This window comes from Sus scrofa, chromosome X (genome assembly GCF_000003025.6).
Source record: "Sus scrofa isolate TJ Tabasco breed Duroc chromosome X, Sscrofa11.1, whole genome shotgun sequence".
NCBI classification, from domain to species: Eukaryota; Metazoa; Chordata; class Mammalia; order Artiodactyla; family Suidae; genus Sus; species Sus scrofa.
The window spans coordinates 10,237,724-10,260,575 of NC_010461.5; the positions used below are offsets into that span (position 1 = coordinate 10,237,724).

At 45.1% G+C, this 22,852-nt stretch overlaps 1 protein-coding gene across 1 annotated transcript in view; it reads left to right on the forward strand.

Annotated features, from left to right (window-relative positions):
• EGFL6 (EGF like domain multiple 6) overlaps positions 1 to 22,852 on the forward strand; it is a 66,045-nt gene that overhangs the window by 19,616 nt on the left and 23,577 nt on the right. Inside the window, exons 2-6 of the mRNA XM_005673431.3 lie at positions 3,245 to 3,357; positions 9,932 to 10,024; positions 13,831 to 13,950; positions 17,165 to 17,284; positions 20,847 to 20,981. Coding sequence (XP_005673488.2) covers positions 3,245 to 3,357; positions 9,932 to 10,024; positions 13,831 to 13,950; positions 17,165 to 17,284; positions 20,847 to 20,981 — 581 coding nt within the window. The remainder of the gene's footprint in view (positions 1 to 3,244; positions 3,358 to 9,931; positions 10,025 to 13,830; positions 13,951 to 17,164; positions 17,285 to 20,846; positions 20,982 to 22,852) is intronic.

Below are 22,852 nucleotides of genomic sequence, written 5' to 3' on the forward strand. Positions count from 1 at the left end.
ACCACTCAAATGGCTGCCGTTAAAAAGCGGACAATAGCAAGTGCTGGTGAGAACGTGGAGAAATTGGAATCCTCATACATTGCCGGTGGGAATGGAAGTTGATGAGGCCATCTTGGCAAACAGTGTGGCATTTCTTCAAAAGGTTAAACATGGAGTTGCCCTGTGACCCAGCAGTTTCACTCCTAGGTATATACCCACGAGAGATGAAGGTATATGTTCAAACGAAAACTAGTACACAGTTGTTCATAAGAGTATTATTCATCATAGCCAAAAAGTAGAAACAACCCAAATGTCCATCAGCTGATGAACAGATAAACAAAGGTGGTCTGTTCATACAATGGAATATTGTTTCGCAATAGGAAGGAACGAAGGAATGAAATACTCTTACATGCCGCCAAGTAGATAAACCTTGAAAACATGCTGAATGAAAACAGCCAGACACACCAAGACCACATAGAAAATGCTTGTATTTATGTGAAATGTCCAGAATAGGAAAATCCAGGGACAAAATGTCAATGTGTGGTTGCCAGTGGATGGAGGGCGGGGAGAATTGGGACTCACTGCTGTTAGGTTTGGGGTTTCTTTTTGGAGTGAGGGAAGTGTTCCAGAATTGGATGGTGCTGATGGTCTCATAACCCATTGAATATATGAGAAACCACTGAAAATGGTGTTTATTTTATATTATGTAAGTTATATCTCAATTTTTAAAATGCTACCCTAAAGAGTCTTCAGTACATCTTGGTGTTTGGAGTAGCATTTACTTACTCAGGACACTTTATATTCACTTGTCCACAATTTCTTATTTGGAAATCGTTAGTTACATACAGACCAGGTCAAGATTTTGATAGCCCTTTGAGAAGTGTTAGTAATAGCTAGATTAGATTAGGGTGGATGGCTCTATTATTTCTCAGTCAAAACTTTTTCGGAGAGCATAGTGTCGATACTTCCTATGTTGCCCTATACTGGAACGTATCCGTGTACAATAGACTGTGAACTTAATAGAGCAAAGCTCGATCTCCCCCCACCCCACCGCACCCTGGCTGCACCCGACGAGGCATGTGCAAGTTCCCAGGCCAGGGATCAGATCCAAGCCGCAGCTGCGACCTACGTTACAGCTGCAGCATTGCCTGATCTGTAACCCACTGCACCAGGCCAGGGATTGAACCCATGCTGCCTCAGAGACCATGCTGGATCCTTAACCTGTTGTGCCATAGTGGGAACTCCATAAAGCTGGGGTCTTTCTCTTTTTTTTCTTTTTCATTTTCCGTTTTTGGCTGCGCCTGCTGCATATGGAAGTTCCCGGGCCAGGCATTGAATCCGAGCCGCACCTGTGACCTGTGTCACAGCTGCGACAATGCCAGACCCTTAACCCACTGTGCCAGGCTGGGGAATTGAGCCAGTGTCTCCAAAGAGACAAGCCAGATCATTAACCCACGCACCACAGCCTGAATGCCTTGGGTGTTTTTAATCATTCTGTGTGCCTAAGGCATTGCTTAGAAAATAGTAAATGCTCAATAAGTGTTTCATTTTAATTCCTTGACACTTAACAGGGGACGGTTTTGCCTCCCATGGAACATTCCACAATGTCTAGAGACAGTTTTGGCTGACATAGCTGGAAGGATGGCTGCTTCTAGTTCTACAGGTAGAAGCTATAGAGGATGCTGCTGAACATTTTGAGATTCCCCAGGGCAGCCTCCAACAACAAAGATTAATCTGGCCCCAAATATCAGTCATGCAGAGGTCGAAAAGCCCTGTTCTGAATGATTTCAGTGAATGACTTATAAATCCCCCAAATTAATTCCCTTGGAGGATGGGGGGCGGGGGAAGGTCCCTTTCAAAAAAAAAAAAAAGTCAGGCATAAAATCTTTCTTGCATTTGAAGTCCTCAGTTAATGAAATGCCCCAGACCACACCTTTACAGCTCTCCACTGAGTAGCCAAGTTGCTGGGAGGAGCAGACCACAAGGGACACCTGCAGGATTGTTAAACCTCCTGACCTTGACCAAGATATGATTAACTTGCAGAGAAGTCAGTTGTGCAGCCAAAAGCACGTGGTACAGTGTGTCCTCTTTGCCTCTTAAAGCGCCCAGGAAGCCTTTTGCGTGAGGAAACACCCCCAGCCATCCACACAATATACAACTTAAGTCTTTTCTTCTAGAATCTGGTAGCAACCCTGTGCAGTGCCCGACCAGGGAGTAGGTGAGCACACAGCCAGCTCCAGTCATGACACGTGGGAGCGGGGCCCACTGTCTCCGGCCTCTAGATCAAGGTTGGCAAACTGCAGCCCACATGCCAAGGCTGAGTAGCCCTCTGTTTCTGTGTGACCCTTGAGCTAAGATTGGTTTTTACCTTTTTAAATGATAAAGCTAAACCAAAAGACTATTGCATGATGCATGAAAAGTATGTGAAATTTACATGTCAGGGTCCCTCAGTAAAGTTTTATTGAACATGGCCACGCCCACCTGTGGCTCCCTTTGCTCTTGGACAAAGACCCTATGGCCCACAAAGCCTAAACGACTTACCATCTGATCCGTTGTGGAGAATGTTCGCTGACCCCTGCTCTACAGTTAAAGGGTGGAATGAATTGTGTTCACAGGATCAAGAAGGCACCCTGGGCTGGAATCCCTGACATGGCACAGCTCTGCTGGGGCTGTGACTCTGATCCTTTGGCCTGGAGTTTGCTCATCTGTGACACGAGAGACCTTCAGTGCAGGATCTCTAGAAGCTTTCCAGCTTTAACCATCTATAGTGTGTCAAGATTTTGAGATTGCAGTTTGCTCAATGGTTCCCGAGTGGCCAGTGGGATAAAAGCGCAGCACTCTTGTCTGGGACAAAGCCATGGGGCCCGGGAGTCACGTTACCACACTCGGGGCTGAAGCAGACACAGACCTGGTAGGCACTGTGTCTGTACAGAGCAGATTTGAAAATTGGCCATTTACAAGGTTCAGAAACAGACATTTTTGGCCGCTTTCGTGTGTCCTCGTTTTATAGATGATGTCACCCCAATTCTTTTCACCCTGGGGAAGAAGGAAATGGATGACACTCATTATTGGGGAAGCCTGGCGAGGGATGGTGGCAGAGGCGGGCAACCCCAAATTCAGGTTTTCAGAATCTCATCTCGTATTTCTAGCACGTTTATGGAAATTAACCAGGTGATTGTCATGGTCCTGTCGGTTTAATAGCATGACAGGGTCTCCCTTGCCCTTTCTGTTTGCTAAATACTAACATGTGGCTCTTTATCCGCAGTCCAAGGAATCACGGGTTGTTGGCACTGTCACTCCAGCCCGGGGTCTGTCGCTATGGAACCACCCTGGCCTGCTGCTATGGCTGGAGGAGGAGCAGCAAGGGAGTCTGTGAAGGTAAATATAAAAACTCAGACCAGGTAGTGAGCCTGCGTCCTTAGGCTTTTATTTGTGACCCCATAAGCTGTTGTCAGATTGCCAGTGGGTTCCCCAGAGGAGGGACATGGGTCACCACTAGCAGCCAAGGTCTGGGCTTCTGTGGGATCTCTTCCCATTCAAAATATAGCTGGTGCCGATACCCTAGGCATGATTTATTTCAGGGGCTTTGTCTTGTCACTTGTTTCTCTTATCTTCGTGAGTCTGGCTGGGTTGTTTGTTACTCTTTTTTGTTGTGATCTGAGTTGGGCAGAAATTGGTCAATAAATACCTCTTTGGAATTAGAGTTGATTTCTAATGAAATTCACTTGTTGATAATGAATCACTCAACCAGTAGGCTTCGGTCACAAATGTAAAAGTAAGCCGCTTATTTTATAGTTTGGTTACTCACATTTTTAAGTCCATTGTACCAGTTTCTTTTTTTTTTTTTTTCTTTTCTCACTTAAATTTTTTTTTTTTTTTTTTTTTTTTTTTTGCTTTTTACGGCTGCATTTGTGGCATATGTAGATTCTCGGGCTAGGAGTCAAATCGGACCTGCATCTGAGGCTCGTGGGATCTGAGCCGTGTGTGCAACCTACACCATAGTTCATGGTAGCGCCAGATCTTTAAGCCACTGAGTGAGACCAGGGATCGAACCCGCATCCTCATGGACACTATGTGGGGTTCTTAACCTGCTGAGCCACAACAGGAATTCCTATTGTAGAATCTTCTACATGGTTTCAAGGCATACCTCCATATAGGCAAGATATGCATGGCTCTTTTGTATAGATTTCAAACTACCATTATTTGCCTTGGACATTGTTTTTCAGTCCATGTGTTAGGAAGTCCAAAAAAGGCCTCTGATAATTTCAAGAGAGCTGGAAAGGTAAGGGATGAATACAGAGATTTGTATTGCTTTGTTTTCTGCATGACTTTCTGTAATAATCAACACTCAAATCAAATCCGCACTCTTTTGACTCGCTGACTAGGGTTGCATTTCTTCAGGGCAGGAATTTGGCTTCAGGGTCCTTGTGTCCCTAGTATGTGGCATAGGCCTGAACCCGAATCCTTTATCTGTTAGATGGAATAAACACCCAACTGCATGTCCCATATACTTCAGGCACTGGTGTGAGTCAGATTAGATTATACTGTCAAGCACGGAAATGTTAGCAGTTTTTTAAGAATAACTGTGCTCCTTTTTGCTGGTCTCTCCATGCCCCAATATCCTCCTCTTCAGCTGGTTCAGAAATATCTGGGTGGGAGTTCCTGTTGTGGCTCAGCAGGTTAAGGACCTGACATAGTCTCAGGGAAGATGTGGATTTGATCCCTGGATTCACACAGTGGGTTAAGGATCTGGCAGTGCCGTGAGCTATGGTATAGATCGGAGATGTGGCTTGGATCTGGTGTTGCCGTGGCTATGGTGTAGGCTGACAGCTGCAGCTCCGATTCGATCCCTGGCCCAACAACTTCCACATGCCACAGATGCGACCATAAAAAGAAAAAAAAAAAATCTGGGTGGACCATAGGTGAGGTTAGAACATGATCATGTCGGAATCCATGAAATGTCGAGGACATTGGTATTGCTCTCACATGCTCGATATTAGGGAAAACCTTCCCTGGTCACCATTTCCTTGTGATGAGATAGATGGCAAGAGTATGAAGGTACTAGAAAAAAAATATATGGAGCTCATCGTTGCCTCCCTAGAGAAAGAAAGTTAGAACATCCCCCTGGGACTTTGTCAGTTCAAAAGGGTAGTCCTCACGCTGACTGCATTTATAGTGTCAAGATCAAGGGCATTGTCTTGAGAACCGGGATGATGTGGCTGACCTTGGGCAAGGTAGGTAAGCGCGCTCAGGCTCCATTTCCTCCTCTGCGACATGGAAATGTGAACACCTACCTTGGAGGTAAGAAGCATATGCATAAAGGCTGCGCTCATTACCTGGAACACAGAGAAAATACCTTCTGTTACCCTTGACCTGAAAAGGACCAGTCGCTCTCATTGCTGACCTCTTCCGTCAAAGCACCAGGTGATGGGGGAGTTTAATGCTGCTTTATTCTTTTTCTAGACACAGCATGACATGTTTTTATTTGAAGTCAGTCAGGTGGAAAGGGGCAAAAACCACGTGGGCTGCCTGATTTTGAAATCTCTTACAGTCGCACGAACTTCAGCACCTCCTGCCGTAAAACTTGCGTGTCACTGGCGAATAAATGAGGGGGCGCTTTGGCGTTCTGGAAGGGTTGCTCTGTAACTCCATCAGAGCACTTTGGCCACAGACCACAGGCCTGCCACATTCTCAGTGCTTTTGTGGACTCACACCCTTGGCAGGAAAGAACTGAAAGCAGGATGTTAAGGGGGATTCAAGGAAAATGCTCTCTGTGCACGTTTGGCAAGACAAAGAGGTGGTCAGCTGCCCTCTGCTCCAGTCAAATGTTGACATATTAAAATGCAGTGATTTTTTTTGTAATATCCAATTGGCATGGTCCTTCTTGATGATAAAGTCATAGGCTCCTTGAAGCACCGAATACCAAGGTAGTTAGTTCCTGGTTACCAGGGCTCTCACTTCTAAGCTGGGGATGCAAACACATGCCAACCTGCCCCAACAAGCAGAGCCAGACCGCAGCCCGTGAGGTCCCAGTCCGCCCAGATCTTGGCCTCCCTCGTCTCCTCACCCTTCATCCCTCCAAAAGCCCTGCCTCGATGCCAGAGCAGGCCCTGCTCCACAGCCAGTATCATTCGAAGTGATCTTCACATGTTAGTCACTTAGCAAGATGGGATAAGATGTTGTCCATGACCTGATCGCTAGTGAAAAGCAATAGACGGAGGTGTTTGCGGCCCGAGTTGAATGAGAGAGCTTCCTTTATCGAAAGCACACTTAAATATCAGGCCATTTTAGACATAAACAGAATTTGCTTGTGCTGTGGATTGGCTATGCTAATCTCAGATCGAAAATTACTATAAATTGAAAACATCTTTCTGGAGCATTGACCTTCTAGCAGCAAGGATATTATTCACCACTTTTCCTCTGTTCTTTTTGGCATTAATCCTGGATTTTCCTGTCTGGACTCCATTGGAAATAACTTTCCAGGGAACAATCAGCTCTTCACGGCTTAGAAAAATAAAAGATGTCTTTTTCTAACATGTAGACTTAAAGCTACCTCTCCAAGGACATAAACATAACAAAACAGACATTGGAAATCAAATTCTATCTCGTTTGTTTCCAAAAGGGGAAAACTTTTGCTGGGAAGCATTTTCTCCCCCTTACCTTCTCACTTATGGTCTATTCCGAGCTATAAAATGTTTCCCTGGTAAAAGTGCTACACCATTTACTCTATTTATCGAACAAAACTATTTAAGGATCTAACATCTTCCCAACACTATTAAACACAGCAGGAGAAACCCAGATGAATGTTCAAGTCCCTGTGCAGAAGGCACTTAGAATCAAGTAGTGGATAGAAGTCAAGGAGAGAGGCAGCACATATGCCTAATTATTTAATGAGATGGAGGCTGGTCAGTTTCATGGGTGGAGCTGGCAGAAGTTCTGTGACCTTCTCAAAGCTGCGTGGAAATTCACGTGCGCCTGAAGACATCTGTGAAAGCTTCTGGGATAAGGTGCCATATAAGGTAATCCTTGAAGGATTGGGAGGTTATGAACCATCAGAGGGTTGAGAGAGATGCCGCAGGGTCAGGTAACAGAGAGGAAGAGGCAGAAAGCGCAGAGCAGGTCTCAAGAATAGCACGCAGTCTAGTCTGACCTCAGTGTTGCCGATGCCTAGAGAGTAGAATAAGCTAAGGCCACAAAAGAAGTTGGAGGCCTGGTCCTGGTTATGATACCTATTCTGTGTTCAGGACCCAGCAAAGATTATTTGATGACTTCTGTGTTAAGTGTGGCATGATCAGGGCTATACTTTTGGAATATCAGTTTCCCGACATGTTTGATGTCGTATTTCCTAGGAGGTTCTTGTAGGAATACTCTGTTGCGGGGCATTCTCAAGAGAAATGGGTAAGGAAGTGAGGGAGCAGAGGAAGAAGCTGGGCAAAGATGTGGCTGCAAGTCTGGGAGCTCCCACTGCGGCACAGCAGATTAAGGATACAGCGTTGGAGTTCCCGTTGTGGCGCAGTGGTTAACGAATCCAGCTAGGAACCATGAGGTTGCGGGTTCGGTCCCTGGCCTTGCTCAGTGGGTTGAGGATCCGGCATTGCCGTGAGCTGTGGTGTAGGTTGCAGATGCGGCTTGGATCCCGCGTTGCTGTGGCTGTGGTGTAGGCCGGTGGCTACAGCTCTGATTCGACCCCTAGTCTGGGAAACTCCATATGCCGCGGGAGCGGCCCAAGAAATGGCAAAAAGACAAAAAAAAAAAAAAAAAGAAAAAGGATACAGCGTTGTCCCTGGTGACAGGTTCTATCCCCGGCCCTGTGTAGGATCCAGCATTTCCGCAGCTGGGGCACAGGTCAGAGATGCAGCTTGGATTTGATCCCTGACCCTGGAACTTCTATATGCTGACAAAAAGTAAAAAAAAAAAAAGTGCTGCTGAAAAAAAAAAAAAAAAAAAGAAGTCTGGCTTCACCCTGACCCCATGGCTAGTGTTAATTGCGCCACTGAATTGGTCCTGCCCATAAACCAGAGGCTAGGCTGCTAGACCCCTGCATCAGTGAAGCACTGGTCACAGGCTGAGGTGGGGAAAGTGGGGAGAGAAAGGCGTGGGGTATAATCGTCCAGATATTTGTGGGCAAAGTGGTTCCTATTAGCTAGATAAATATTTGCTAAGTTAATGATTTTGTGATAGAAACAGGGATAGAGGGGTAGGATGCTGTGACTGATTAGTTTGGTGACAAGAAAAAATAGACAACTGAGACTTTGAGTCCGGGTAGCTGGGAGAGGAATGGTGACATTAACAAGAAGTAGGGTTAGGGTCAAAATGGAAGATGCTGGAGTCTTTAAGGATAGGCTTGCTTAGGCGTGAACTTACTATGAGCCAGGGAATCAGTGGCAGAGAAGTAAGCAGTATTCCTGGGCAATGGCTGACCATTTCCAGAACCCTACTGGATCCAGAAATTGTGAGGGTCCATGAATCTCTACATGCCTCCTTTCTCTCTCATTCATTTTTTTTTCCTCTCTCCCCATCTTGTCTTTGATCATTTTCCCCCTTTTTTTTTCCTTTCTACAGCCTTTTCCCCCTATCTCCTCCCTTTGAACTAGACCCCAACTTTCCACCATCTTGTTTTTTTGTTTGTTTGCTTGTTTGGTCTTTTTAGGGCCACACCCATAGCATATGGAAGTTCCCAGGCTAGGGGTCAAATCAGAGCTATAGCTGCCGGCCTACACCACAGCAACGCCAGATCCTTAACCCACTGAGTGAGGCCAGGGATCAAACCCGCAACCTCATGGTTCCCAGTCAGATTCATTTCCGCTGCGCCATGGTGGGAGCTCCTGTTTTGGTTTTTTTTTTTTTGACTGTGCCCATGGCATATGGAAGTTCCCAGGCCTGGAACACAAGAGAACCCCAACTTTCCGCCATCTTTGACTATGTTTTCTTGCTATCCAACCTAATCAGTTACATAGCCTATCCTTGCCGTTTCTCCCTCAACTTTGCCCATCAAACAAAGAAGTATTGAGTGCCTAATTTGTGTCAGGTATCTGGATACAAAAGCGGATAAAACAGAAAAACAGGAACTCCCTTGTGGTGCAGCGAGTTAAGGATCTGTCATCATAGCAGCTTGGGTCCCTGCTGTGGTACAGGTTCGATCCCTGGCCCAGGATCTTCCACATGCCTTGATCGTGGCCCAAAACCCCCCCAGAAGGATAAATCCTGCTTTTGTCATGCTTCCTTCATCATCATCATGCTTTCGGTTCCCATCCTTGGGGCTGGAGGTAGACCTCCCTGCCTACAATCTGTGGGTTGTTTAACTGATAACACATAGCATCAAAACGATTTTGATCATTCAAAAGAACAAGACAGTATGGAAGAGCAAAAAGAAGCAAACATTAGAAAGGAGAGGGACCCTGGCACTTGCCCCAGGATAGCTATGGAGTCTCTTCCAACTTACAAATCGTACTCCTTTTATCAAATCTTTTGTGTTTACATGTAGAGCTGGCTGGCTGTGGTGTGGGAGGCTTTCTTTTTCTCTGAATGCCCCTGGAGGTGTAGCAGTGCTAAGCAACGTTATGATCAGCTTGTACTTCTGGAGTGGTAGGGTGGTAGGGATGGGAGCCAGTGATTTAGTTTGCAAGCAAAAGTGCCTTCCAATAGCTTGAAAGTGAAAACAGCTTTGTCTGTTTGTTTTTTGGCCTTGGCACACAGAAGTTCCCTGGCCCAGGATCAAACCCGTGCCACAGCAATAGCCAGAGGCACAGCAATCACTGCCGGGTCCTTAACCCACTGAGCCACATGGGAACTCCTTCAAGGTGAAAACAGACTGGAGAGGAAGCAGATCCTCCTCTGTATGTCACCATGAATTTCTCTGCCATACGGAAGGCGGCTGAGTTTGACATGTGTGCATTTCACTGGGCTAATTACTGCCGTTGCTTTATCATCAAGGCACCTTTTCTTTCCACAGCTACATGTGAACCTGGATGCAAGTTCGGTGAGTGCGTGGGACCAAACAAATGTAGATGCTTTCCAGGATACACCGGGAAAACCTGCAGTCAAGGTCAGTACGACAGAGCAGGGTGGTGATACAGACCTACCCCTGAGCTTTCGGAAGCAGAAGTGCATCGGGGTTGGGGACATGGTGTGGCACTCAGGATTCTGTAGACTTTAACTCAAATCTTCAGATGAAAGTGGTTTCAGAGGTAGATTTTTCACTTAGTCTCATCTAGAAGAAAGCGTCAAAGTCATTCTCATGTTTTTGTTAAGATGCCAGATAGAAGGCCTTTTTTTCCCTCTAAACAAATTATGTTTATTATACTTTTAAGCTACCGAAGTAATGCCTAGCTTTTATTTCAAGAAAAAAATCCAACAGTGCCAAAGGGGATAAATTAAAAAGTGAACATGTCCATCCATCCTCATTCCCTTCTGTCCCCACAGTTAAGAGTTTGTCCTGCACCCCTGTAGTTTTTTTCTATTAGAGCACAGACATGAATACCTTCTGGGCATCTTTGCAGGTCAGCACAGACAGAGCTATCTCATATTGTTTAAGGCTGTATCCTAGTCCCTAGAGAAAATGCTTTCTTCTTTTATATTAAAAAAAAAAAATGGTTGGAGTTCCCACTGTGGCTCAGTGGGTTAAGGATCCAGCATTGCTACAGCTGTGGTGTACGTAGGTCAGAGCTGCAGCTCGGATTCAATCCCTGTCCCGGGAACTTCCATATGCTGCAGGTTCAGCTGAAAAAGAAAGAAAAAACAAAAACTTAAAGTGATCTCCAGGAGTTCCCTTGGTGGCTCAGTGGGTTCAAGGATTCAGTGTTGTCACTGCTGTGGCTTGGGTCACTGCTCTGGCTCAGGTTCGACCCCTGGCCTGGGAACTTCTGCATGCCATGAGTGTATCCAAAAAATATTAAATAAATAAAATGTAGAAAAAAATTTTTAGTTAAAAAATATGATGGAGTTCCCGTCGTGGCACAGTGGTTAACGAATCCGACTAGGAACCATGAGGTTGCGGGTTCGGTCCCTGCCCTTGCTCAGTGGGTTAACGATCCGGCGTTGCCGTGAGCTGTGGTGTAGGTTGCAGACGCGGCTCGGAGCCCGCGTTGCTGTGGCTCTGGTGTAGGCCGGCAGCTACAGCTCCTATTTGACCCCTAGCCTGGGAACCTCCATATGCTGCAGGAGCGGCCCAAGAAATAACTAAAAAGAAAAAAAAATAAAATAAAAATAAAAATAAATAAATAAAAAATGTTTGTCCCCATCTTTTGCCACTATCTAAACACTAAATCAGACCTCATCCTATGTATATCCTTATACCCTTGAGTATTTTTATCGGGTAAATATCTGTGAAAGTGAAATTGCTGGGTTGAATGATATACATATTTTTATTGTGACTGATATTTTTATTTAATGATTTCTATTTTTTCCATTATAGCTGGTTTACAGTGTTCTGTCAAATTTCTACTGTATAGCAAGGTGACCCAGTCACACATACCTGTATACATTCCTTTTTCTCACATTGATCTCAGTGGTTCTCAACCTGGGCAATTTTGTCCCCCAGGAAGAATTGCCAGATAAAATACAGATCCCCTGTTAGATTTAAATTTAGTGTTTATTTTATTTTGTATTTCAATTTCAGATAAACAGCTTTTGCAAAAGGTGCAGAGCCAGCGCAGGCAACAGAGCAGATCTAATATGGAGTCAGATCTGTTTTTCCCTATTAGACCTGCAGCCTCAGAGAGGAATCTCTGACTCACTTCCGATCCACCACCAGCACCATGCAGGCCAGCACCATACAGGCCAGCACCGCTAAGGTGCTTCTTAGAACGGCATCCAGCTCATGGAGAGAGGCGTGTTGCGTCAGTCTCTCATAAGTAACAATTCAGCTGTGTCCCTTACCTGGGTTTTCACACCAGAAAAACCTGCTTTTCTGTAAGTCTTTGATTCTGTACCGAGATACCTTTTCAAGAGAGCTGGAATAGAGAAGGCATTTTTCATGCTGATTTTCACGTCCCAGTGAAATATTTGCTTTGAGGGAGCAGTCCAGTTGGCTTAGATCTGGGACTGTCTTTCCCCCACAGCCTCCCTGCTCCAGGGCAGCCTGATCAAAGTCTGTATTTATCCACGAATGGCCACAGGCCTTAACCTTCAACTGATGCCTCTTCACAAAATGCTTCTTCCAAGAGACACCTCTGAGTTAGGCTTGAGCGATGGAATATTCCTGGCTTCCCCATTATGTCCAATAAACATTTTTCGCTTCCTACTTTAGAAGCAGTTAGGACCCATGCAGGAGATGGTAGGATAGAGGGGATTGGCAGTGGAGAACGGAGTGCAAATGTCCAGCTGATGCATTGGAAAATCCTCACCTAAGGTTGGAAAATCCTCAGTGGCAGTAAAAAATGCCAGTTTTTTAGTTTTAAGGATGCAGTTTGCCTGTTGCTGTGCTGAATTTTGGTCTCACATGGAATTTGATTCTTTTCTCCTTTCTTGAGAGAGTTAAATCATGAGCAACCCACATGGCCACATTCCTGAAGCTAAGACCCATGATCACTTTGAAGGTTTTATTTTCCTCGTGTATCATTTTTTTTTATTTTAATAAAAAAGCTAGATTTCCCTGGTGGCCTAGAGGTTAAGGACTTCGCATTGTCACTACTGTGGCTCTGGTTCAATCCCTGACCCGGGAACTTCCTCATACTGTGGGTACAGCCAAAAAAAAAAAAAAAAAAAAAAAAAAAAATAACAACAACTCCTAATTCATTCTTAGGTTTAAACACTAAAAACCACAGAGAAGGAAGTCATCCCCAGTCTTACCACTTGGAGCTAACCATTATTAACATTTAGAGCTTTTTTTTCTGTTTTTTAAGAAAATTTGGTATCGATCTATATACATAGTTTTGCAACCTTCTTATTTAACAACGTCCTGTGAACATCATTATATGGGATTAAATATTGTCCTGTGACCTCACCACCAATAAAAGCTGCCTGGCAGGGCTCTTCCTGGAAAGGTGTGAGCCTTTGGCCAGCACAGGGCTGCCCCAAATAAGAACTGAAAGGAGGCTGTGCCATAAGCATCTGTCATAGGCTGCCTGGGGCACCATTAAAGGCAGAAGTATCTAAATTATGTTTCCAACTTTTTATTCAAATAGTAAAGATACAAACTTGTACATCTATTAAAAGATGTACAACTCAATGAATTTTCAAAAACAACCATGTAACTGGCGTTGAGATCAAGAGTCACTTGCCCCCACCTCCCAACAGGGAACTATATCTTGACCTCTTACATCAGACAGTGGTTGTACCTGGTTTGGTTTTGTTTATTTTATTTGTGCCTGGTTTTGAATGTACTCATTGGTATCCAGCTTCTCCCACTCAATATCACATCTGTTTCACCTGTGAAAGTTGTAATTTGTTCAGTCTCACTGCTCTAGTATTCTGTTGCGTGAGTGTACACGTCGCTTATATGTCCTTTGTTGGGAGAGATTTGGATTCTTTCTTGTTTGAGGCTATTAAGGATAGTGCCACTGTGATCATTTTAGTTCCTGTATTTGTGGTGAATACATATCCATGTTTCTGCTGGATATACACCCGGGAGCGGAATTGATGGGTCATGGGTCTGCCTAAATCTAGGTTTAGGAGATGCTGCCAGACAGTTTTCTGAAGTGGTTGTACCCATTTCCATTCCCTCCAGCAGCGTACGATCATTCATGTTGTTCCACATCCTCACCAACCCGTTCATGATGATCGGAGAAGAGGTGAGTCATCACGCCTTGAACTCACCTCCAAGGGTGAGGTCCAGGGAGGCCAACCCAGTTCCACATCTGAATGATTCCCAATGCCCTTCACGTTTCTCCATTTTCTAACTGTCCCCTGCAGATGTGAATGAGTGTGGAGTAAAACCCCGGCCGTGCCAACACAGGTGTGTGAATACACACGGCAGCTACAAGTGCTTCTGCCTCAGCGGCCACATGCTCATGCCCGATGCCACGTGTTCCAGTAAGTTCCAACAGCTAGCCTGCTCTCAGCCAACCTGGAGGTGTGACTCTTGCCATTTGATGCTTGGGGGAAAGTTGACTTGAGTAATTGAGGGGGGAAACACCCAAAGTCTCTAACGTCACGCCAGGCTAAAATATCTTTGAGCACTTCATCTTAATTGTGGTAAAATACCTGTGTTGTGAAATTCACCATTTTGACCATTGTAATGTGTACAGTTCAGTGGCATTTCATACATTCACGGTGCTGTACCACCTATCACCACTGTCTGGCCTAGACCATTTTCATCCCCCCAAAAGGAAACCCCGTCCCCATTAGCAGTCACTCCTCAGTCTTCTTCCCCCACCCCCCAGGCCCTGATAATTACTAATCTGCTCTATGTCTCTATGGATTTTCTTATTCTGGCCACTATTTTTTTTTCTTTTTTATGGCTGCACCTGCAGCAGATGGAAATTCCCAGGCCAGGGATCAAATCCGTGCTACCGCTGCGACCTACGTCACAGCTACGGTGACGCAAGATCCTTTAACCCAATGCGCCTCGTTGGCGATTGAACCCCTGTCTCCACAGCAACCCCAGTCACTGCAGTTGGATTCTTAATGCACTGTGCCACAGCAGGAACTCCTGTGGCCACTTATTTTTTTTTCTTTTTTAAATTTCTTTTATTGAAGTATATTTGATTTACAATGCTATGTTAATTTCTGCTGTACAACAAAGTGCGTCATTTACAACATATATGCATTCTTCTTCATATTCTTTTCCATTATGGTTTATTACAAGATCCTGAGTCGAGTTCCCTGTGGCCACTTTTTAAATAAAAAGACTGGGGAGAAAAATAAATTATATGTCTCTGTCTATGCAAGGATGTATTGGGTTTCTGCATGAAAATAAGCACACTGAATAAAATAAGCATATTTTTTTAAGAAAGGTGATACATTTAGATTCCATTTGGGGACATCAGTTCTTCCCACCAACTACCTTTCTCACGCCCCTTGCCCCACACCCAAAGATCAGTGACTCTTGTTGGAAATACATTCTCATTCACATTCCTGAAAAGAAAAGCCTGTCTCCATCTCCGATAAAGAGAACCCGTGTCCTGTGGGAGCGTAAGTGTCTCTGTCCATTCATTTAGTGAGAAGCAAGGCTTTTCAGGTTTTATGTTGCAGCTGAAAAGCAAACCCATCCTCCCTGCTTCTCTCGGTCCCCTCCTCCCTCCCCATCTCTCTTTCCTCTGCCCTGCAGCCCCCCGCAATCCCAGAGCCTGTGCCTTCTGCCAGCTTCCCATAGTTGCAGAGTCTCACGGACTCCCCAGCCCATCCCGGCGCTCCATCACTTGTAAAATCTGGGCTCTAGCTCAGCTTCCTGCACCCACCCCCGACACCAGCTTGTCCTCATGCTTCCCCGCCTGGGCAAAGGGCCCCATCACCACTAGTCGCCTAGATTCCCCATTAGCAAGCATGCTTAAGAGATAAAGCAGGCATTCAAAGAGTCTTTAAAAAAATGCTTGTTATAAACTAAACAGCAACCCCCAGAAGCAATTAGGCAGCTTCATGGATTCTTCTAAGCCAGCGCCCATGTAACCACTAGCAAATAGAACTTCGCCAGAATCTTCCCCTCCCCACCCCTCAGCCCCATGGTAACGACTTTCCAGGCTTTTATAGGAATCGCTTAACGTTTTTTTAAAAGGTATATGCTACTGGCTGTTTCTGAAACATTCCATGAAATCCTAATTAGTGCCCCAAATGAAAGATAGAATGAGGTGAATTTTGAAGAGTAATTTTAAAAGAAGACAACTGAAGACAAAAAGAGTAGAAGTTCTCTTGTGGCTCAGCGGGTTAATGATCCAGCATTGTCACTGCTCAGGTCACTGCTGTGGCAAAGTTTCGATTCCTAGCCCGGGAACTTCCGCAAGCCTCAGGTGTAGCCCCCCCCCCCAAAAAAAAAAGAAAGAGAGAGAGAGAGAGAGAAAGAATAAACTAGAAATATACTCATCTGTGATTGTTTGTTACATTACCATGGCCCATGTATCCGTTCCTATACCCTCTTTATCTGTTTCTGTATATGTGTAAGAGTTGCCTCTGCCTCCCTGTTTATAGCTCACAGTATCCAGGTAGACCTGAGCCTTTCTCCTGGAGGCTGATTTCATTTCAGCTGGCCCCTTGCAGTCTTTTTGGTCCAGCTGGGTGATTGCATGTTTTGGATACAGGTGGATAAAGAGTATATTTACCCTGCTCCTCTGTTTCAGACATTTATGATCCATACACACTGGACCCCTGCTAAGAACATCCATTCTTGTGAGATCTATTTAGCAATGAATGACAGAAATAGCCAACTAAATTATCTCATTTACTTAAAAAAGCTGGAGGCAAGCACTTGTAAAACAGGTCAGCAAAGACTTGGTCTCTGACATCCTCCAAGTAGGTGCTGACTTCATTTGTATGTTTGTGGCCTCATGGTCACAAGACGGCTGCCCCAGCTCCAGATATCACATCCATATTGAAGGAAGGCAAGAGGAAGGGGAAAGGAGTGATGCCAAGGAACACAAGTCTCTTTATGCCTGTCCCTTTTATCATGCAGCAGCATCTTTCTCAGAAGCTCCTTTCCCTCCAGCGTACTTATCTTAATATCTCTTTGACCATGGCTGAGTCATATGGTCACTCTTTGTTGCTGCAGGGGAAACTGGGAAAAAGACAGGTAACTGGCTTTACAGCCTCAGTGATAGGAATGGCTTTAAGACAACTGATCAGGCACCTAAAATACAAGGCTTTGTGGCTCAAGTGACTCTCACTGAGGCTAGACAGGAATGGAGAGATGGCGAGAATCTGCATTATTCAGATTGATCGTCTGCATCAGGGGTTGCATTTCAGCCACTAGTAGAGAACAGCGAGGTGACCTAAAGACGTGATGGGAGCTTATACAGGAGGAGAGATGCCATCTTTTGGTAACTGAGGGGTACATGCTCTACCTGAAGACAGTCCAGTGCAATGCACTGGCCCACACAACAAACCAGTGGGGCCACCAAGACACCACCCCTGCCTCGGTTCCGTTTGGCTCTCTCGCCACATGGGACTCAGAGAATGAAGCTGATCCTCTGATACCACTCCGTGTGTTACATGTAACCTTCTAGAGGTCAGAGGTTGTTTCTCGGTCAGCAAGCACTTATTAATCACCTCTTCCCAGGAGCCTCCAGGAAAGGCTAACCCATGCCTCCTTTTGCAGACTCTCGGACATGCGCCGTGACCAGCTGCCAGTACGGCTGTGAAGATACGGAGGCAGGGCCGCGCTGTCTGTGTCCATCCCCGGGCCTCCGCCTGGCCCCAAACGGAAGAGCTTGTATAGGTAGAGCGGCCCGAATCGCCTCCTCTCCAACCCCGACTCTCCCTTTACCGAATTCCTCCGTTTTCCTTCATTGCAACCTGCTTGTTGACTAGACATTGAAAGCTCCTAAAATGACAGATATTATGTCCATTTCTCAGACTTTTTACCTCCCTATGCTTTAGACACACTTTGTGATGCTAGAAAGAGCACTTCTCTATTTTTTTTTTTTTGGTCTTTTTGCCTTTTCTAGGGACACTCCTGCAGCATATGGAGGTTCCCAGGCTAGGAGTCGAATTGGAGCTGTAGCCACTGGCCTACGCCAGAGCCACAGAAACTCGGGATCCGAGCTGCGTCTGCAACCTACACCACAGCTCACGGCAATGCCGGATCCTTAACCCACTGAGCAAGGCCAGGGATCGAACCCTCAACCTCATGGTTCCTAGTCGGATTCAGTAACCACTGTGCCACAATGGGAACTCCCTTCTTCTTTTTTTTTTTTTTTTTTTTTTGACCACTCCACAGCATATGGAGTTTTGGGCCAGGGATCAGATCCAAGCTGTAGTTAATGACCTGTGCCACAGCAGTGGAAGGCCAGATCCTTAACCCAGTGTTCCTGGCTGGGGATCGAATCTGCATTCTCATTGCTCCAGAGACACCACTGATCTCATTGCGCCACAGCAGGAACTCTCTCTATTGTTTTTGAATCACCCAGTGCCATAGAGGAAAAAGATGAAAAGTAATTTTTTTAAACTTATTTTATTGGAGTTCCCACTGTGGCTCAAGTTTTAAAAAAAAAAAAAAAACTTGTTTTAATGAAGTTCCCATTGTGGGTTACAGACCTGACATAGTCTCCATGAGGATACGGGTCTGATCCCTGGCCTAGCTCAGTGGATTAAGGATGTGGCATTGCCACAAGCTGTGGGATAGGTCACAAAAGTGGCTTGGAACCATTGTTGCTGTGGCTGGGACATAGGCCACAGTTGCAGCTCCAGTTCATCCCCTGGCCTAGGAACATCCATATGCAGGGAGTGCAGCTGTAAAAAGAAAAAAAGGTTACTTTATTGAAGTGTAGCGATTTACAATGTTGTGTGAATTTCTGCTGTATAGCAAAGTGATTCACTTATATATATGTTCTTTTTCATATTCTTTTCCATTATGATGTATCATAAGATACCGAATATAGTACTATACAGTAGGACCTTATCATTTATCCATCATTTATCCATCCTATATATACTAGTTTGCATCTGCTAATCCCAAACTCTTAATCCCCCCCAACCCCGCATGCCTCCCTCCTCCTTAGCAACCGCAAGTGTGCTCTCTGTCTGTCTGTGATTCTCTTTCTGTTTTGTAGATAGGTTCATTTGTGTCATTTTAGATTCCACATGTAAGTGATGTCACATGGTTTTTGTCTTTCTCTTTCTGACTTCACTTAGTATGATAATCTCTAGGTCCATCCATGTTACCAAAAATGGTATTATTTCATTCTTTTTGATGGCTGAGTAGTATTTCATTGCATGTGTGTACCACATCTTCTTTTTTTTTTTTTTTTTTTTTTGTCTTTTGTTGTTGTTGTTGTTGTTGTTGCTATTTCTTGGGCCGCTCCCACGGCATATGGAGATTCCCAGGTTAGAGGTCAAATCGGAGCTGTAGCCACCGGCCTACGCCAGAGCCACAGCAACTCGGGATCCGAGCCGTGTCTGCAACCTACACCACAGCTCATGGCAAGGCCAGATCGTTAACCCACTGAGCAAGGGCAGGGACCGAACCCGCAACCTCATGGTTCCTAGTCGGATTCGTTAACCACTGCGCCACGACGGGAACTCCACCACATCTTCTTGATCCACTCCTCTGTCAATGGACCTTTAGGTTGTTTCCATGTCTTGCCTATAGTAAATAGTGCTGCTGTAAACATAGAGATGCATGTATCTTTTTGAATTATAGTGATAAAAGTTATTTTAACTTAATAATATTTACCCTGCATATTTTGCTTCAACTACCAAATTGTGTATGCTCATAGTACTATATTTAACTGTACTGCACTAAATATGCATACTTTTTAGAGCAGGTGAGCACATAGCCTCAAAACGGGATGTCCAATCAAACAATGTTGGAGTTCTTAATCGTTTTTGATTTAAATAAGCAAATAGTGTGACTTAATATTCTCCTTCTGTACTGCGAAAGAAATACTTTTCAATGGAGGTGGTTGGTGTTTATTCTAAAGGTATGTAAGTTGATAAACCACCTTCAGAAAGCTCAGCCAAATAGATCCGAAATCATTTAAACACTGTTTAAACAATCTATGTAAATTAAAAATTCGGCTCTCCTCTTTGAGAGTAGTGAAAGATTTAATTCGATTCACAGGCTTTAGTACTCGTCAGTAAAAATCAGATTTGTATAACAAGGCTCATTCGTGACCAGACTGAATCCAAATTTTTGCCCACCTCTTTGACTTACTGTGTACCATTTTTATTAGAAAGGAGAGATGATGTCCATGAAAGTGACCCCTGCAGAATAATTTTGGTCAGTCCAGCACCAAGTTGCATCATTTAGCCATAGTTCCAGAACGACATCTATTCCATTTGACGTCTGAGATTTAAGGCAAAACCTGAGTGTGAATGGTTTGGTCAGCAATGCTGGCAGCCCCTCTGTGGCTTGACTCTCCGTGGTAGAAAAAGAAAGAAGTCTCGTGTCTGCTGAAATTGCAGCCTTACATCATTACACTTGACCCATAATTTATGTATAAGTACATTCTTAGGAAACCACATTTCTGTGATTTGGGACAATATGGCAGGATTGAGGGGAGCTTGCTAATGAAATGATTCTTTTGTGAAATGCAAAATTTAAATGTGTGTGTATTTGGAGTTCCCATTGTGGTGCAGCAGGAACAAATCCAACTAGTAACCAGGAGGTTGCGGGTTTGATCCCTGGCCTTGCTCAGTGGGCTAAGGACCCAGAGTTGTCTCTGTGAGGATGCAGGTTCCATCCCTGGCCTCGCTGAGTGGGTTGAGGATCCGGCGTTGCCATGAGCCATGGTGTAGGTCGCAGACTCAGCTCGGATCTGGCGTGGCTGTGGCTGTGGCGTAGGCTGGCAGCTACAGCTCCGATTGGACCCCAAGCCTGGGAACCTCCATATGCCGTGGGTGCGGCCCTAGAAAATAAATAAATAAATACATGTGTGTGTATTGAGTTTGCCATACAATATGCATAGCTGGAAAAATATTAATTTGGTCAGCAAAGTGTAAGGTATATGTCCCAAGTACCAGCTGTAGGCTCCCTGCCCCAGAAAAAGCCAGGCCTTGCAAGGGAGAAAATGGGCATGTAAGTAGTGCCTTTGCAGGGAGATAAGGCCTCTAAAACAAGACATAGAGAGGGATAGAGGTCCGTCAAGTGAAGGGCCACGTGTGTGCCTGGAGGATCTAGAACACTTCTGGGGAGATATGTTGGTCCCAGAAGAATCCGAGTTTTCCAAGGAAGGAGCTGCGCGTGCATGTGCGTGCTGTGGGCGTGTGCACGTGAGTGTTTGGTGAGGGGGAGAGTGTTTTCTTGCTTTCCCTGACAACCTCCTGCTTCTCCATCCTAGACATTGATGAATGTACCTCTGATAAAGCCGTCTGCCCCTACAATCGAAGATGCGTGAACACTTTTGGAAGCTACTACTGCAAATGTCATGTTGGTTTTGAACTGAAATATATCCGTGGCCGATATGACTGTGTAGGTAAGAACTGGTGGCACCTCGTATGTTTTTCTTCTCCTCATCAAACCTGTAGGCGTTCTCTCCAGATGTTTTGACACCAGCTCAGTCTGTTAGTCGGACCATCTGCTGTACTGACCAGCTTAACAACACAGCAAAATTCAGGATTTGTTTAAGTTTCTGGCATTTAGGGAACTCTGATGACTTAAAGTACATGAAGCCAGTTAAGTAAAGATGTAAAGTAAGCGCTTGAGTCTCTATAGCTCTATTACAGAGGCAGATAGCTTGAGGTGATGTTTGTGAGTTTTTAAAAAATTCTTTTGGTTTTGTTTTGTTTATACTTTTGGTTCTGTCTCCAGGTATAGCTAAAAACGGGAACAATGAAGCATATTTATATGTGATAAAAGGAAGGGTAACAAGGCCTGTTTAACCTTGATCTCAGGGAGTTCCCATGGTGGCTCAGCAAAAACAAACCCAACTAGTATCCATGAGGACGTGGGTTCGATCTCTGACCTCACTTAGTGGGTTAAGGATCTGGCGTTGCAGTGAGCTGTGGTGTTAAGTTGCAGACACAGCTTGGATCTGGAGTGGCTATGGCTGTGATGTAGGCTGGCAGCTGCAGCTCCAATTCGACCCCTGGCCTGGGAACTTCCATATGCCGTGGTGTGGCCCTAAAAAATAGACCCTTGATCTCAGTGGTCTGTTCATAAGTTTCTATCATGAGTGGCTTTAGAAAAATGTATGAACCAGCCTTTCCTGAGCCACCAGGGAACTCCTGTTCCTGTTTACATAGCATGCATGCGACAAACATGTGTGCATGACGTGGAAAGCTAACAGTGGGGAAAAGGCAGGATTTCTCTCAACCCTCCACTAGAGCTGCCCAGGATGTGTCCTATGTAATCATGCTGGGACAGCACTTGGTTCCTGGGTTTTGAACCATCTTACATCTTCCCTCAAACACAAAGGCCATCTGAGACCAGCTCATAAAATCCACATTTCTCGTGAGCTGGGAGCGTAGGCGCTGCTGCAGACCCCTCCAGCTCTGTCACCCAGCCAGGCCATGTCACTGAGTAGGAGCCCGTTTCCCGACACCTAAAGGGAGGGACCCACAGGACAGGGTGAGAATCCATGTGGAGAGCTTCCAGAGGAAACAAATCTTGGCAATTTGCAAAGTGATTAAGATGAGCACTTGAGTCCCCCTGTGGCTCAGTCAAAAACAATACAGAAACAGATCACGGACGTGGAAGACAGACTTGCATTTGCAGGTGGGGGCGGTGGGGTTGGGGAGGGCCTAGGAGTCTGGGGTTAGTAGATGCAAACTATTGCATTTGGAATGGATAAGCAATGTATAGTACAGGGAACTATATCCAGTCACTTGGAACATGATGCAGGATAATGTGAGAAAAAGAATGTGTATATATGTATAGCTGGGTCACTTTGCTGTACAGCAGAAATTGGCAGAACATTGTAAATCATCTATAAAAAAATAATAGTCTGCTTTGTGTGCCTGTGATAAGTATAGACAGAAAGTGGGGTGCCAATGAAGGCCAGGAAAGCTCTTGTCTGGGTGGAATCTGGCAAACTTCCCTAGTGTAAAGCCAGCAGGCGAGCTCAGACCAGCCTGACCCTGCTCCTGGCAGTCTAGGAAAAAAATGCTCCACTTTTTCAGCTGACGTCAGTGGTTCCAAGCCCATCTTGTTCCTTATTGCTTAGGAGTTCCCAGCCCTTCCATGCATAGAGTTTAATTTCTGATATTATTATTGAGTTCTTAGTTAGACCAGTGAAAACGTTTAAGACATAAAAGCTGAACATCTTATGAGAGGTCAGTCATATTGATAAGCAGGAGATGAGGTCGCTGTGGGGGAGGCAAGAGGTACCTGGCCCCTACATCCTGG